This window comes from Marmota monax, unplaced genomic scaffold (genome assembly GCF_021218885.2).
Source record: "Marmota monax isolate L192 unplaced genomic scaffold, Marmota_monax_Labrador192_F-V1.1 WCK01_AAM20220418_F8-fsc00003, whole genome shotgun sequence".
NCBI classification, from domain to species: domain Eukaryota; kingdom Metazoa; phylum Chordata; class Mammalia; order Rodentia; family Sciuridae; genus Marmota; species Marmota monax.
Window position 1 is genome coordinate 12,347,946 of NW_026694084.1, and position 14,448 is coordinate 12,362,393.

At 43.4% G+C, this 14,448-nt stretch overlaps 1 protein-coding gene across 3 annotated transcripts in view; it reads right to left on the bottom strand.

Annotated features, from left to right (window-relative positions):
• Nucleotides 1–8,650, bottom strand: part of Dpys (dihydropyrimidinase) — a 72,837-nt gene extending 64,187 nt beyond the window's left edge. For all 3 annotated transcript variants that reach the window (XM_046464635.2, XM_046464634.2, XM_046464633.2), the window contains exon 1: nt 8,295–8,650. In XM_046464635.2, coding sequence (XP_046320591.1) covers nt 8,295–8,549 — 255 coding nt within the window. In that variant the 5' untranslated portion in view covers nt 8,550–8,650. The remainder of the gene's footprint in view (nt 1–8,294) is intronic.
• Between the last annotated feature and the right edge of the window lie 5,798 nt (nt 8,651–14,448).

Sequence of the window (14,448 nt, forward strand, 5' to 3'; positions counted from 1 at the left end):
ACATTAACAGACAGTAAATCTGGTTTTATAATTAATAATAGTATAGAAATGGTTAAAGGGAAGTAAAAGTTACTAAGCTCCCTAAAAGAGGAACAGAGAAAAGACAATAGGGAATTTAGAGGAGGAAAATACTGACTCAGAGATCAGAGGAAGGTCAGATTTAAATAAAGAGTAGGGCATACACATGGAAATTGCCAATAATTAGAACATCTAACCCATAGTGAGTGCTTGTCATGTGCCAGGAACTACTCTGAGTTTGGCATATTTTAATCATCTCAACAGCTCTGCAGTGCTGTTAACCCCATTTTAGAGTGAAGGAAAGTAACAGAGAACCATTAAATAACTTGGCCACAGTCTCACAACTAGAGACAGAGGCAGGATTGAAATCAGGGTCACCAGGCTCCAAAGCCTGTACTTCCATGAAAAGTGAATGCACAAGGGCAGGCCCTGAGAAAGGGACCCAGGAAAACAGAAGTCAGCAGTTTAGCAGAATGGGGCCGAATTAAGGCAAATGGGGACCATAAAACAATGGCGGTGCCCACAGGAGGAAGTCAGGGCAATGGTTGTTTGGAAGGTCAAAGGGAGTCCAGTGAGAGTTGATGGGGATAACTGAGAAGAGGGAAGCTGAGCGGACAGAGGGGAAGCACCACCCACCATTTAAAAAGAGCACAGGTTAACTATGGAACATCCTGAGTATGAGGGTCTCCCTGAGTTGCTTAGTGCCTTGCTTTTGCTGAGGCTGGCTTTGGACTAGCCATCCTCCTGTCTCAGCCTACCAAACCTCTGGGATTATAGTAAAAGCAAAACTTTTGTAAGAAAAATATTTTACACAGATGACACAGACATATATACCTATACTTGGTCTGTAAGTTAAGACACAACTATTGATGGTCTTCTTACTAGACTGAAGACGTTTTGATCAAAGGGCTTCCTTGAGCCACAGTTCCAAAGCTCTTGAATAGGAAGGATTGATCACAAATGCTCCACTTCCCTAATTAACTAGGAGAAAGGAGAGGAGCATCACTTATCTTTTGTTTGTTCCTTCTTGTTCTGTTTCTCCTTCTCACCCTTCCTCCCTTCTTCATTCCAGATTGGGATGAATTTGGAGACACTGGGGAGTGGGAGAGAGACAGTGGGTCTGAAGGTCTTTGCTGTCACTAGAGGAAAACTAATGGTTCTCTTTGTTTGTACTTCTGATTGACTTCTCTCCACTTTTATTTGTCTGTTAGCCAAACAAAATGCATTTACCTTTTCTAATCTTGGCTCATAAATCAATTCTCTCAGCTCCTAATTACTTTGGCTGTTCTCCCTTGAAAAGCTTCCACTTTATCTCAAATCCTCTTTGGGAGGCTGGGGGAGGAGGGGTGGCAGGGAAGCCTATGATGTCTCCAGAACAAACGCAATGGAACTTGAATGAAGATCAACTCTGACCAAGAGTGGGCCATAATGTTACATAACACAAGATTTTATTTAAGAATGCCTTAGGTTTGTAAATCATTATGGAAAATCTCCCAAAACCTTCTCTTCCTTTTCTTGGGGCTGCCAAATTGTCATTTTTCAGCTCATCCAAAAACAACTGACTTTGTTTCAGCAAAATGAGTCACAGGATCTGATCCGCCCAAGCAAAAGAAAAAAAAAAAAACCAACCCAATAGTCCAGCTGAGCCTTAGGGAGAAAAGCTCTTTTCAGCCTTCTTGTAGTCATTATGATTTACTAAAACAAACTTTAGAATCTCGATTTATGTCCCCAATACAGAGTGCACTCAACTTTGTCTTGATGCCCTTCCTGCACGTTTCTGTTTACCCTCAGCTTCTGGATTCCCAAAATTTGAAATATTGATCACACTATTATCCACCCGACTGTGCAAACTAGATACTGAAGAATCCCCCTGGAACCTCACCTCTCTTCTTCCCTGAATTCTCAAGTCCAGTCCATTCCCAAAGGCCCTCTGGGCCACCTCCTACCTACTCCAGGAATCTCTCCTTCATCTCCTCCTGGCTGGACTTGCACAGTGGAGTGAAGAAATAGAAAGGGAAGGGAAAAGCAGAGAAAGAAGACCAGAGAGAGGGTGTGTTATTGAGCAGGTAACCGCTGTGAGCAGCTGGGGAGCAGTCCCCCCAAGTCCCCCAGAGACAATATGAACTAAACCGCAAGGCAAGAGGCACCCGGCCCAGAGACACTGCCCATTTCTGAGGCTTCCTTGACTTCCTGATGCTCTTAAGATGAAGAAAACACAATTGTCACACAGCCCAGAATTCCCTGCATGTTCTCAACTTGAGCTGTCTCCTCGGCTTTGTAATAAGTTGCCCCCTCCCAACTCACTCACTCCACTTTAGCAACACCGTCCTTCCTCTCTGAAGAGAACTTTCAGTCCCTTTTAACCTCAGAGATGTCACTTATGCTCCTGCCTCCCCTGCTCCCTTCTCTACCTAGTCTAGGGGTCGATTCTTAACCCTGGCTACACACTAAAATCGACTGGGGAATTTTTACTCTATCCCTCAGTGAAATTGATGTTGTTTCATCTCTGCATGCCCTGTGTCCATTATAGTGTCTGCCACACAGATATTCTCTAAATGTTTAAAAGAGAAAGGAAGAAAGACGCCAATTCCTCCCAAGAGTGATGCAATGAAATAATGATGGTTGACTTTTCTGACAGTAAACTAGAAAAGCTGTGGAAGATTTGCAGATTAATATAAAATATCATGTCCCCAAAATATCACTGGCCCAGGCCATGTAGTTTCCTAGATCCTCAAATAACAATGTTAATATGAAATGCAGACTGTGAGCTCATCTGAAGGCTGAATGCTCAGTTTTGTCCAAAGCCCACCCCCTAATCAGTGCTCACTCGGAATGCAAACAAAATTATTGTCTATTTCCATTGACATGCCTCAAAGGATTTCTTGATGTAAACAGATTGCATTTTGTTCTATTTTAAGCTAATATTTTAGGTTTTTGCTTTTATGTGTAAACAACTCTTAAGCCTCAGGAATTCATGATTGCCACCATAACAGGTAATTTCCCTGTTGGATGAAATGAAACTCAACTGAATATTTGAAGTGTCCCCCCTCCATTTGTTACTGGAAATGTGAGAATAAAGCTCACAGAGGTGTTGAGGAGTAGATGCCTTGTCTCACTTATCAGCCACCTAACCTGCTCAGAAACACAGTCTGGGGATAGACCAGTATGATGGTGACTTTGTGAAAGGGCAAGTGCCAGCTGTCACGGACCTCAAATATTTACTCAAAACTAGTTACAACCATCAGAGCTAAGCCTACAAGGCCCAAATCCTACTGCCTGCAATTTATTACTTAGGCCCAAGTTAGAGGCTCATATACCTGTGGTCTATCTGCTGCTGAGAACAAAGACCATGGTTTTCATCTCTATCACCCCTGTGTCAACCACAATGCCTGGCATTTGATGGATTTGCAATAAATATGTGTTGGCTGAGTTAATGGAACCTAGCGATCATCTTGAAGAATCCTCTATCTGGGGTTATTTGGTATTACCTGCCAATTAAGGTCCAAAATACACCAAACAAAAAACAAAATAAAAAACCCTGGAAGGTCCAAAGTACCCATCATAGAGATAAGCATAGCCATTAACAGTCTGAGAAACAGGAAGAAAAACAGGCCAAGCACTTGGAAGAGAGGATACATTTGATTTGCAAAAGGCTAAGTTTGAGGGGCTCTGGAGCATCCAGGTTGTGATATCTGAAAACAGGTGGCAACTCCGGCCTGATGCTCAAGAGACACTGAGGCTAGAGATAAGAATCTAAGACTTGGCCTCAGAGAGAATAATGGCACCAAAAAATCATGTTCTCTAATTATAAAATTTAATATGGGGAAATGTTTAATGCACATGGCTGACTACAAACCATTTAGCAGAATAAAAAAACGTTCATATGTTCTTCCCCAGCTAAAAACTCTGAAACAAGTAGCAAGAAGAAAAAGAAACATATAAAACAGGAAGCAAAATGGTGAAGTTATAAGTGATTGGGATGTTATTTTTCTTCATTCTCTTCTGTATTTTCCTTTTTTAAAAAAAGCAGTTTATTCATTCAGTGTATATTGAGTGACTGTAATGTACCAGAATCTTATTGAGGGCTGGAGGTGAAGCATACATATATTTTATGCCTTTTAACAACAAAACTGTTGTTTGTCCTACCAATGCCTCATTTCACAGATAAGGAAAGGGTGACAACCCCGAGAGAGGGAGTGACTTGCCCGAGGTCATGGGGTCAGTCCACCCAGCTCTTCACTGAAGCCCAGCTCTGGCAAATGACAGAAAATGGAAGTTCAGGGTTTCTGAAGCACAGCTCTTCCACAAGGTGAGAAAGCTCTATAAATACAACCATAAATGTGTGCTTAATCACATGCCTCCTAAGTAATCACCTCGATGGCATTTTACCAAAAAGTTCCAAAGCAAAGCATGGATTCCTTTTTCAATAACTTTGAGAAATTTTTGCCCTTCACCAAAAAGACAAGAAAAAAAAAAGTATGATGAATGTTTTTCCAGTTCTTAAAAAAGAGGATCCTAATTCTATACTTCTAGCTACTGATTCTACCAGATTTTTGTTTGTTTGTGTTTTTGTTTGTTTGTTTTAGTTATAGGCAGACATAATATTTTATTTTATGTGATGCTGAGGATCATACCCAGTGCCTCATACATGCTAGAAGAGCGCTCTACCTCTGAGCCACAATCCCAGCCCCTCTACCAGGTTTTTAATGGGACTCCATTCACTCCGACCTGCATGAATGTACAAACATAAACACTTGAAAACTTGCTGAAGTCTTTTAATTGACCCTCTTATCATGGGACATAATAAAAACAAAATCGTAATTCCTTCACCTTTATTGAATATTCATTGAATTAAAAAATCCTATTGTCCTTCCTCATGGATATTGAATTATTAGAAGACCACTGTACATCCAGGATAGAACAACAAAATGAAATATGATTTCCATAAAGCAGAACATTATTTCCATTAGTTACATCAGATAGAAAGCTTTTACCTGTAATTAAGTCAGTCAATTGCAGGCTTTAAACCAATCTTTGACATGAATTAAATTTACAAAATATATAACCTTTAGTTGACCTATATTTCTTTTTTAAAATTAGGTCCCATCACAATGAGGGATCAATAACTAGAATACCACAAACAGCCTCCCTCATACATGTCGGATATTATGAATGGACAGGCTGGTGGACACAGAAAGCAAATAATTGTCTGTCTAACCTTTTGGGGCCCATCTCCTGAAGGCATGAAATATCATTTTTCCTTTATGGCTTTCTGTACTTCAGGTACCCATTTTTGTACTCTTTGAGATGGTATGGCTATAAATGTATGTACAAACGCCTTACAAAGATAATACCTGTGATACGCACTTATTTTGATGACCTAAACTGCCTCCATCTTTGAGAAAGTGAAGGACTACTACATTTCCTGAGGATGACTCTGCTTTATTTTTGAGAAAATCCATCTCCTATTAGCATGCTCCCTGCACAGCTTACTCATCCATCACTTCCCACTCTGACAGATCTGAGTATTAGACGTTTGTTCAAAGGCATAGAGTCTAAAAGGTAAGAGCTCTAGTGATAGAGTCAGGCAGTAATGGAATTTGAAGAGCCACTTGGACATTTACTAGGTGTATGACAAGACCTTAGCCAGGTAACTTGCTTCAATTTTCTTAGTTGTGAAAAATTGATAATGGCAACCAAGATTGTTGGAAAATAACTGCACAGGGCCTGGTATGTAACAAGTGCTTGATAAATGTTACTTAACAGCACTAAGAAGAAGACATTTTTCAAGTTTCATATATAATACAACCAGTATTTACAAAAGACTTCTTTGTCCCTGATTTCTCAAACCAGAAACTAACCAACATTGCCTTGGAAATTATTGTGAAGACTAAGAAAGAGACAAAAGAACTCCAGGGTTCGCTCACTCCAGAACTCAGGCAGCACTTTAGTGCTTGTGTGATCCACATTTATCCAGCAGGTACCCTGTATAGAGGGAACTGGTTTATGGGGCTGGAAACTGTTCTCTCCTGGATCCAACCAACCAATTCTGAAGTAGACTTTGTAACTTAGCCTCTTTAAGGGTACTGTTTAATATTCAACAGGAATTTTGTACTTGCTAAGTCTTTGACCTTCATCTCTCTAATCTTATCATTTTGGGCTTATGATCTTAAACTCACGAATGTGTTTTTATTTATTGTTTCGATAGTCTTTTAAGAACAAAAGTACCCTAGAAAATCAACTGGTGGGTAAGTCCTTTCATATGTTGGCAACAGACTACAATATGCCACAAGGACCCGCCTTCTCAGGTAGGAATTGCAAATCTCTCTATGTGACAAAAATCCCAGGATGTCCAAAAAGAACAGATAAAAGACTAAGAACCACCCTCCAGGACCTCCATGCACATATAGACAATCTTGAGAAAGGGAAGAAATGTCCCTTCCTCCTCGTTTTTGCTACTTCATGTGCAACCCTTGAGGGGAGAGAGAAATGAAAGCTACTTCTCAGTGTAAGGAGAATACTGCTAATGGGCCTGGCAACTAATGGTCGGTAACAGCAGCTCCCCACCTTGCAAAAGAGCGTGTTCAATGGAATAACCTGATATAGCATTTTGTTAGTGTGAGTCTTAGTGATAATAGGAAATGTATGCACTATAATTGAAAACAGCAGATTACAAAAATTTACACTTTTACACACACATATACTCATCATATACATATACACAATATGATCTCAATTATGTAAAATATAGCACATTAAAAAGCAAAAGGCAATACACCAAAACACTAGTGGTTGTTGAAGGCAAATTCTCCATTAGTAATATTTTTATTCTTTGTACTTTTCTATCATTTTGACTAATTTTCTATAATCTAACTGAACAAATTCTTTAAAAAGTATAAAAATGAGTTAATCAAAATTCAACACCTATTACTTTTTTAGCAAAAAGGGAAAAGGAATATGTAAAAACGAAATTTGCTAGTTTTCAATGCAGATAATGGTTTGTCCTGCAAAAACACTTTATTGACGATATGATAAAGGTCAATAATAAGTAACTAGGAAGAAGCTTTCTAAGTGTTGATTTGGGCAGCCTGCCCCAGATCCTTCTCTCTGGGTCGAATTACCTCCCTTTCTTCTTTCTGTTAAAAACAGTGGTCAATCATAAAGGATTGGAGAACTTGGAGGGCGGGGGAGGTGCAAAGAGATTAAAATAGTTGAAAACGAGGACAGTAAACTAAACACTGATCATTTAAACTGATCTGAAAGACTGTCAACTTTAAAGTTGGACCAAACAATCCTGATTTGGCATACACCTCCAGGCCTGCATGATCCTGGGGGAAACCTCACACACATTCTCAAGTGAAGAGCTTTGGCCTTAAAGAAATAAGTACACATTCAGTCTGGAAAGAACTATTTCTCTCAGGCAGTCCCAAACTTAAGACTCCAGAATGTGTGGTTTGGCGGTAGCCAAAGAGTGGAATTTTAACTTCACTGTCCGGTAAAGCCTACCCTGTTAACTTCCTGTTTTGTTTCCAGAAGCTATGATGAAGAAATGTTTAAGGCTCCTTTCACGGTGCCTAGTTTCTAGTCTTTCTTCTAGAGGAACCCAAACCTCTCTCACTGTCCTCCTACATCATCAGTAACTCAGGCAGCAAGAATCAGAACCACACTAGATGCCCCCAGAGTGGGAGAAGGGACGGGGCGAGGTGTCTTGTTGTGTGCTGGGAGATCATTCCTGGATCTTTTCTCTTTCAAACTCTGGTCGGGCTGGAGGATTCCTAGTGGGAGTGAGGCCTGGAAGGGGCGTGCTTCCTACCTTAGCAGACAGCACCCGCCACACACTAACTCTGAGACAAGGCAGGCCTCCTAAGTGAATGGATTTTGCATTTGGTTTTGGCTGGGATGAAGGGAGGGGACAATGGCTGGGAGGGCCTACTTTAAAAAGATTCTATAGGTAGTACAGAAACTTCGTGGACTTCCACAGAACACCAAGGGCGGAGGATTTGAGAGGATGGGGCTTAGAGAAATGAGGGCGAGACCACCGAGACTGCCTTAAACTTGTCAAATTACCCAAAGGGAGCAGGGGCAGGCGCCTAGGTGGCCAAGGCTGGTCTGATGCCCCTGAAACGGGGCGCCTGCGGGAACAGGCTCCGAATTGGGCATCTGGACGCCAGCTCGGCGCACCCTCGGGTCCCTGCGGTTCGTTCCTGCCACCGGGTCCGGGCCGTCCGCTGCCCTGGGACAGCGCGGGAGGCCCGCGGGCTGCGCGGGGCGGGTACCTTGGTGCCCTGGTGGAAGTCGTCGACCGAGCGCGAGCCCATGAAGGGGAACTGCAAGTGCGTGTGCGTGTCGATGCCGCCGGGCAGGACGAGCTTGCCCGCCGCGTCGATGACCCGCAGCCCCGTGGGCGCTCCCTCCGGCGGCAGCAGGTCGCGGCCGAGCGCCCGCACCACGCCGTCCTCCACCAGCACGTCTGTCACCTGCGAGAGGTCATCGTTGACCACGCGACCCCCGCGGATCAGGAGCCGCGACATGGCAAGGGGCCCGCGAGGTCCTATCGGCCCAGAGCTGCAGGAAGGGTGGCCTCGGCGACCGAGGGTGGCCCTCCAGGAAGTTCCCCACGAGAAGTCCCCAAGCTCCCGCTGAGGCTCCGCCAGAGACAGCCAATCCCGAGCCTGGGGCGGGGTATGGAGAGGTCCAAGTTTTGCGGGGCTCCACCCCCGCGAGGGCTGGACCCGAGACAAAGGCCTGGGGCAGAACCGGTCCAACAGGCCCTCCTGGGGCTGGAAGTCCACCCGGGTTTCTGAGCCATTAGAAGGAAGAGATCTTGGAGTTTTAAAAGTGAGGGAAATTATATGTTCCTTCATAAAAAAAGGCGCTTTGAGGAAAGAAAGATCTCGGGGTTCTTGTCCTTCAGGAGCCTGTACCGAAAGACTAACAGAAGGGGACAGGAGACATCCAGGGACCCTGCAGCAGCGACCAGAGTACCCAAATAGACGCACGTCAGAACAGAGCCCCTAGGTCTGGGTTTCCTTTCATCTCTCCTTTAACTACAGGGAGAAGCAAATTTCGCACAATCTCAGAGATTTTTTTCAGTTCAGAGTGAAATACTTGAAACCAGAGTGACTTGTCTAACTGTTCTCTGGGTTTTATTAATACAACACATACCAGCATTTTTTTTTCTTGGTCAATAACGGGTACTGTAACTCTAAAGATCTAGGTTTATAATCCTGGCTCTTCCAGAAAACTAGCTTGGAGGTCTTCAAATAAATCTTTTATTCTTTTGTTTCCCCCATTTTCTCACTTATAAACATGTTCTTGCTTTCCAGATTTGCTTTGAAAAGCAAATTTGAGGGCGGACATGAAGGCACCTTAATCAGGAAGTGTCATACTGAAGTGGGATAGAAGAAATAAGGACAGGTAGAAAGGAGACCCACAGGGAAGGGAAAGGATCCTAACTTTAAGAAGCCCCTCAAACACCATTATTCTCTAACCCACTTTTCCTCCAGGCCTAAATTCTTAAAAAGCCCTTGAATCTTAAGAGTATTGTGAGTCCAAATGATTAATGTCTGCATTTGTTTCTAGTTTATGCAGCATATTTTAGACAGACTAAATAAAGCCAATGAAAAATATTATTAGAGATTTATGATATGGGTATATTCCAAACATTATGTATCCACTGGATGATATCAGTGATCCTGAGAGAATCAGACCACTGTGACCTACCCTGTGCTCCATGATTAAAAGAACTGAGCCCACCAAGCTGAGGGTACCCACCCCCCACTTCTCATATTCACTATTTATAGTTTCCTTTAAAAAGAAGAGCCCAAGACCCCCAAAGCTTTTATCACCTCAAAGCTTTTATCTCTCTTTGAGTGCATATCCTACACTACAGCTTGCTTTCCTAGATAAATCTCTTTGCCTTCTTAAATAAATCTTTGTGCCCCTTTTGATGCATCCTGAATTCCTTTCTGTGGCATAAGTCAAGAACTTGCCAGGGCTGAGGTGAGGTCCATTTCCCTTTTCTGGGGGTCCTCTGCAGACACTCTTCCAGTGGCAAATTTTCAAATTTACCTAACAAATACTAGCTTTGCAAGGACTATTTATGGTGGGTGAGGTTGGGTAGAGGGCTAAGTGATAATAATAGTATCCTCAGGGTGCTCAGAGCCAATGGTGACATACATGTTTCAATATACAAAACAGAAATTTCTATCTTTGAGAGAGGATGGAGACAAGAGTTTAGAATAATAGGCAGTTTATTTATGGCCTCAAGAAAAGTAGTTATGGAAGAATCATACAGAGGCATTTGAACCCGGATATAAAGGATATGGGTATGTAGAGGGGTATGTGTGAAGAGGAAATGGTGCTCTGGGTAGAGGGGACAAGTGGGTAAAGGCACAGAGGAGGGGAAGAGGGGATGGCAAGTTTGGGAGTTTGTACTCCACATGGGTAAGCTAGGAGGAAGAGGGCTAAACGGAACAGGGACCACTCCTTTACTTACAGGGCGTGGGGGAAGAAGACCGAAGGAGCTGGCAGAGGAGACCAAGAACACAGTGTGATGCAGAGTTCAAGAAAGTGGCAGAATGACATCCCACAGAAGGGTTGTTGGGGGTGGTGGACATCTGCTGACTCAGCATATGCTCTCATCCTTATTCTAATAGCAGTCACTGTAGTTGCATTGGTGGGAAGTCCCTCTCCTGCTTTCTCAGGACACTTGGCTTGGTGGAACAAGGGGACTGCTGGCCTTGGGACTGAGCTGCTCACCCAGCTCTGCCTATCCCAACAGGACATTCTTGCAACAAATACTAGCTTTGCAAAGACTGATTATGGTGGGTGGGGTTGGGTAGAGGGCTAAGTGATAATAATAGTAGTCATTGTAATTGCATGAGTTCAGGGGTGGGCACGAGCCCCAAAAAGACTAATTATGACCAGGGAGAGCAGATCCCAAAACTTCTGTTAGATGGAGCAGACAAGAGGCTTATTCTTTCCTGCTGAACTTGAAGCCAGGAGGCATGTGTGAACTAGAGACTTGTGGGAGCCATCTAAACAATACAGGGGAACAGCCCTCAGTGAACAGAGTAAACATGAACAGCAGGAAGGAGGGAGAGAGATACTCTGGTTTCTCATGACACTGAGCTCTGAAAACCAACCCTACCCCTTCCCTACACTTCCAACCTTTTGCATGAGCTGGTTTGCTTCTCCTGTTGCTTGTGAGAGTCAACTGACAGAGACTAGGGAGAAGGTTGGAGTTTAAAGATTCGATGTCACACGTGACCCAGAGATAGTATTTGCAATAGTAGAATGCAAAGTATTATTATTGCTAAATTTCCTCAAGCCCAGATTATCCAAACCTCCAGATAATTAAAAATTAGAAAGCATCAATAATATAAAAGCTTCAATAGATTGGGCTGTCAAGCCAGGAACAAAAGCCCAAGAAAGTTACACAAAGTATTGTCAAGGGACCTTTGTATGAAGGTGAAAGGGGGTAATTATGCACATAATGAAACTCCTACACACTGCTCAAATCAGCACCACCCAGAGAAAGCAAGATTGGATGTCAGCGGCGACATCCTTTCTGAAACGGTTCAGATGAATGATTTCAAAAGGTTTCTTTATCTTGGACATTTTATATCATGAAATGCCCAGCAACACAACACAGAACGAACTTCCCACCTTTAATTCACTTCAATGTTTGTCAGAAAAGGGGCTCTTGGAATGTCACCTGTTGGAATAATTTTCAGTTTCCAGCTAGCAGCTAGCAGGTATGTGCAGCTCGGAGTGCTTGAAGAATCTACACTTGTTCAGGCCTGATAGGAATGCCTGCAGGATAGGGTGCTCTGCTCTAGCAAGCCGTTAGTGAAACCACATCCTTAGCACTTGTGGTTAGCATTGCCAAACTGCCAGGCAAGGAAACTGATAGCCAGGAGCTTCAGGCATTAAAACTTCTTAGAAAACCCCTCCCCTAGGGACAAAGACCCTTCCTGATGATAGCAATACTTAGAGCATCCTCATAGTGCGGTTACATTGGCAGAAGATGATTGGCTTATGGATACTATCTTGCTTTCGTATGATTGATGGGCACGCCCCACTCGAACCCTATAACAATTGTATGCATTCCAAAAATAAACTGAGCTACTGGACTACGACTTGAGGATTATCTCCTGCCAGTTCTCTCTCCAGCTCCCGGAGTCTGTGTGTTGATTCCACATCTCTACCCACTGCGACTGAGGTAGCCGAGCAACATCAGTGACCAGAAAGACAGCAGTCACCAAAGTAGGGGGAGGGATTATTCATTGAGATTCACCAGCTGTAATAGAAGAGAGAGAACATTCCAGAGAGAAATGCTGGCTGGAAGAGCAGAAAGGGTTTTTTCCCTTTCTAGCCATCATTCCTGAGCAATGTCTGCAGGGCAGAAGGCTGAACGGGACAAACAGCTCAGCAGAGGAAGCCTGTCCTTGGAACTTCTGTTTTCTTGCCCTACACCTGGACCCTCAGGACCCTCAGAGGACAGTGATCAAGTATTATGGGGATATGATGTTGGCACTGGGAGGAAGGCAAGAAGCAGGACCCCTGTTGTCTTACATTCTTGCTGGGGAAGTAATCAGTTTGATTGACTTAATTATCCAGGCATGTCTGAGAACACTTTGCTCCTCAGAGGAGTAATTTGAAAGAAGGATTAGAAAGATTGTTGAGGCTTAAGAGACACACATCTGCTTTGAAGTAAAGGTGACAGCAATCTGCAGGAAGAGCTTCCCAGAGCTGCCACAGGGACAGGACATCCAGAAGTGCAAGCAGGTCTTCCTTCACGGAATGGTGCTGGTGTTTTGGAAGCCCACCAGGCCCTGCCGTCCTCAGCTATCAGGAGGTGCCCAGTTTGCTTTTGCTATCTCCTGCTCCATCACCCACACTCCTCCCACAGGCTCCTGAAGGCCATGAGAAGCTTTTCAGGTCATCAATTCTACCTAACAGAAGAGCTCTCAGTGGGGCAGAAGATGGGGCAGTGTGAGGGTATGTGTGAGCAAGACTGAGAAAGAAGATGTGGGTATCTCAATGGCACATCTAAGCTAGGATCTGTGGAAACTCTAATTCTACGGCCCACTCTGTGACAGTTTCCTGGTAGGGTGATGAGTTACATCTGGATCAGTGTTGGGACCAGGGGTGGAGAAAGGTAGAGAGCACAGAGGGTTGGAAGAAAATTGGATGAGGAATTTCATCCTGGCTTCATGTCAACTTCTGGTGTGACACATGGGCAAGTCACTTATTCTTGGGGCCTTGGTCTCCCCACCTAGAAAAATGATATCTGGGTTGATAAGAGTTTATGTTTTACCCTTTGCACTCTCAGAGTTTTGAGTTTCTGTGAAGAGGGAGTGCATTTCTGGTGTATTTCTAGAATTAAACCTTCTTGAGTCCTGATGAGTGAATGGAAGACCAAGTTTCTGGGTCAGAGGGATCACTTGGAAATGGAGCTATGTGCAGGGTATAAAACCCACAGTCACCAAGGGGTGATGCTTGGTGGGTGCTGTGGTTTGAATGCTCATGCCCCTCCATAATTCTCACAGTAACTTAAGTGAGTAACTAGAAGTGAGCCATGGTATAAAGAAGTGGGCCCTTTGGTGACTGATTAGGTCATGAGGGCTCCTCCCTTGTGAATGGGATCAAGCCCTTAACATAGGAGGTTTAATATGGTATTTGGCTCTTTGCCCTTACTCCCTTCCACCATGAGAAGACACAGTGTTTGTCCCCTCCAGAAGATGTAGCAACAAGATTCCATCTTGGAAGCAGCCCTCACCAGAACCTTCCAGCCTCTTGATCTTGGGTTTCCCAGCCCCCAGAACTGCGAAAAGTAAATTTCTGTTGCTTGTAAATTACTCAGTCTCAGGTATTTTGTTACAGCAGCACAGGACTAACACAACAGGGCCGGCTTTAAAGTTGTAAAAATGAATAGGGACATTTTTATCACTGCTCAGTGATATATGAAAAGATAGGCAGGAATGGTGACGCTGATTCTGTAGATCTGTTGAGAGAGCTGGTCCAATGTGCAACTCCAGAGTGCAATCATCCCTTAAGCACTGCACCTGGGCAGGAGAAAATGGTTGTCCTGAAAAACAATACAGCAATAGCTTAGTTTTTTTTTGTTGTTGTTGTTGTTTGGTTGGTTCTGTGGATTGTACCTGGGGTGCTTTAACACTGAGATACATCCCAAGTCATATATATATATATATATATATATATATATATATATATATATATATATATATATTTTTTTTTTAAACAGAATCTCAAAAGGTTGTTGAGGCTGGGTTGGAATTTGTGATCCTCCTATCTCAGCCTCCCTAGTTGTTCCAGGTGTGTGCTACAGTGCTCAGCTAATTGCTAAGATTTATTGAGCACTCACATTGACAGTATTGGGCCAAAATATTTACCTGTTATTAT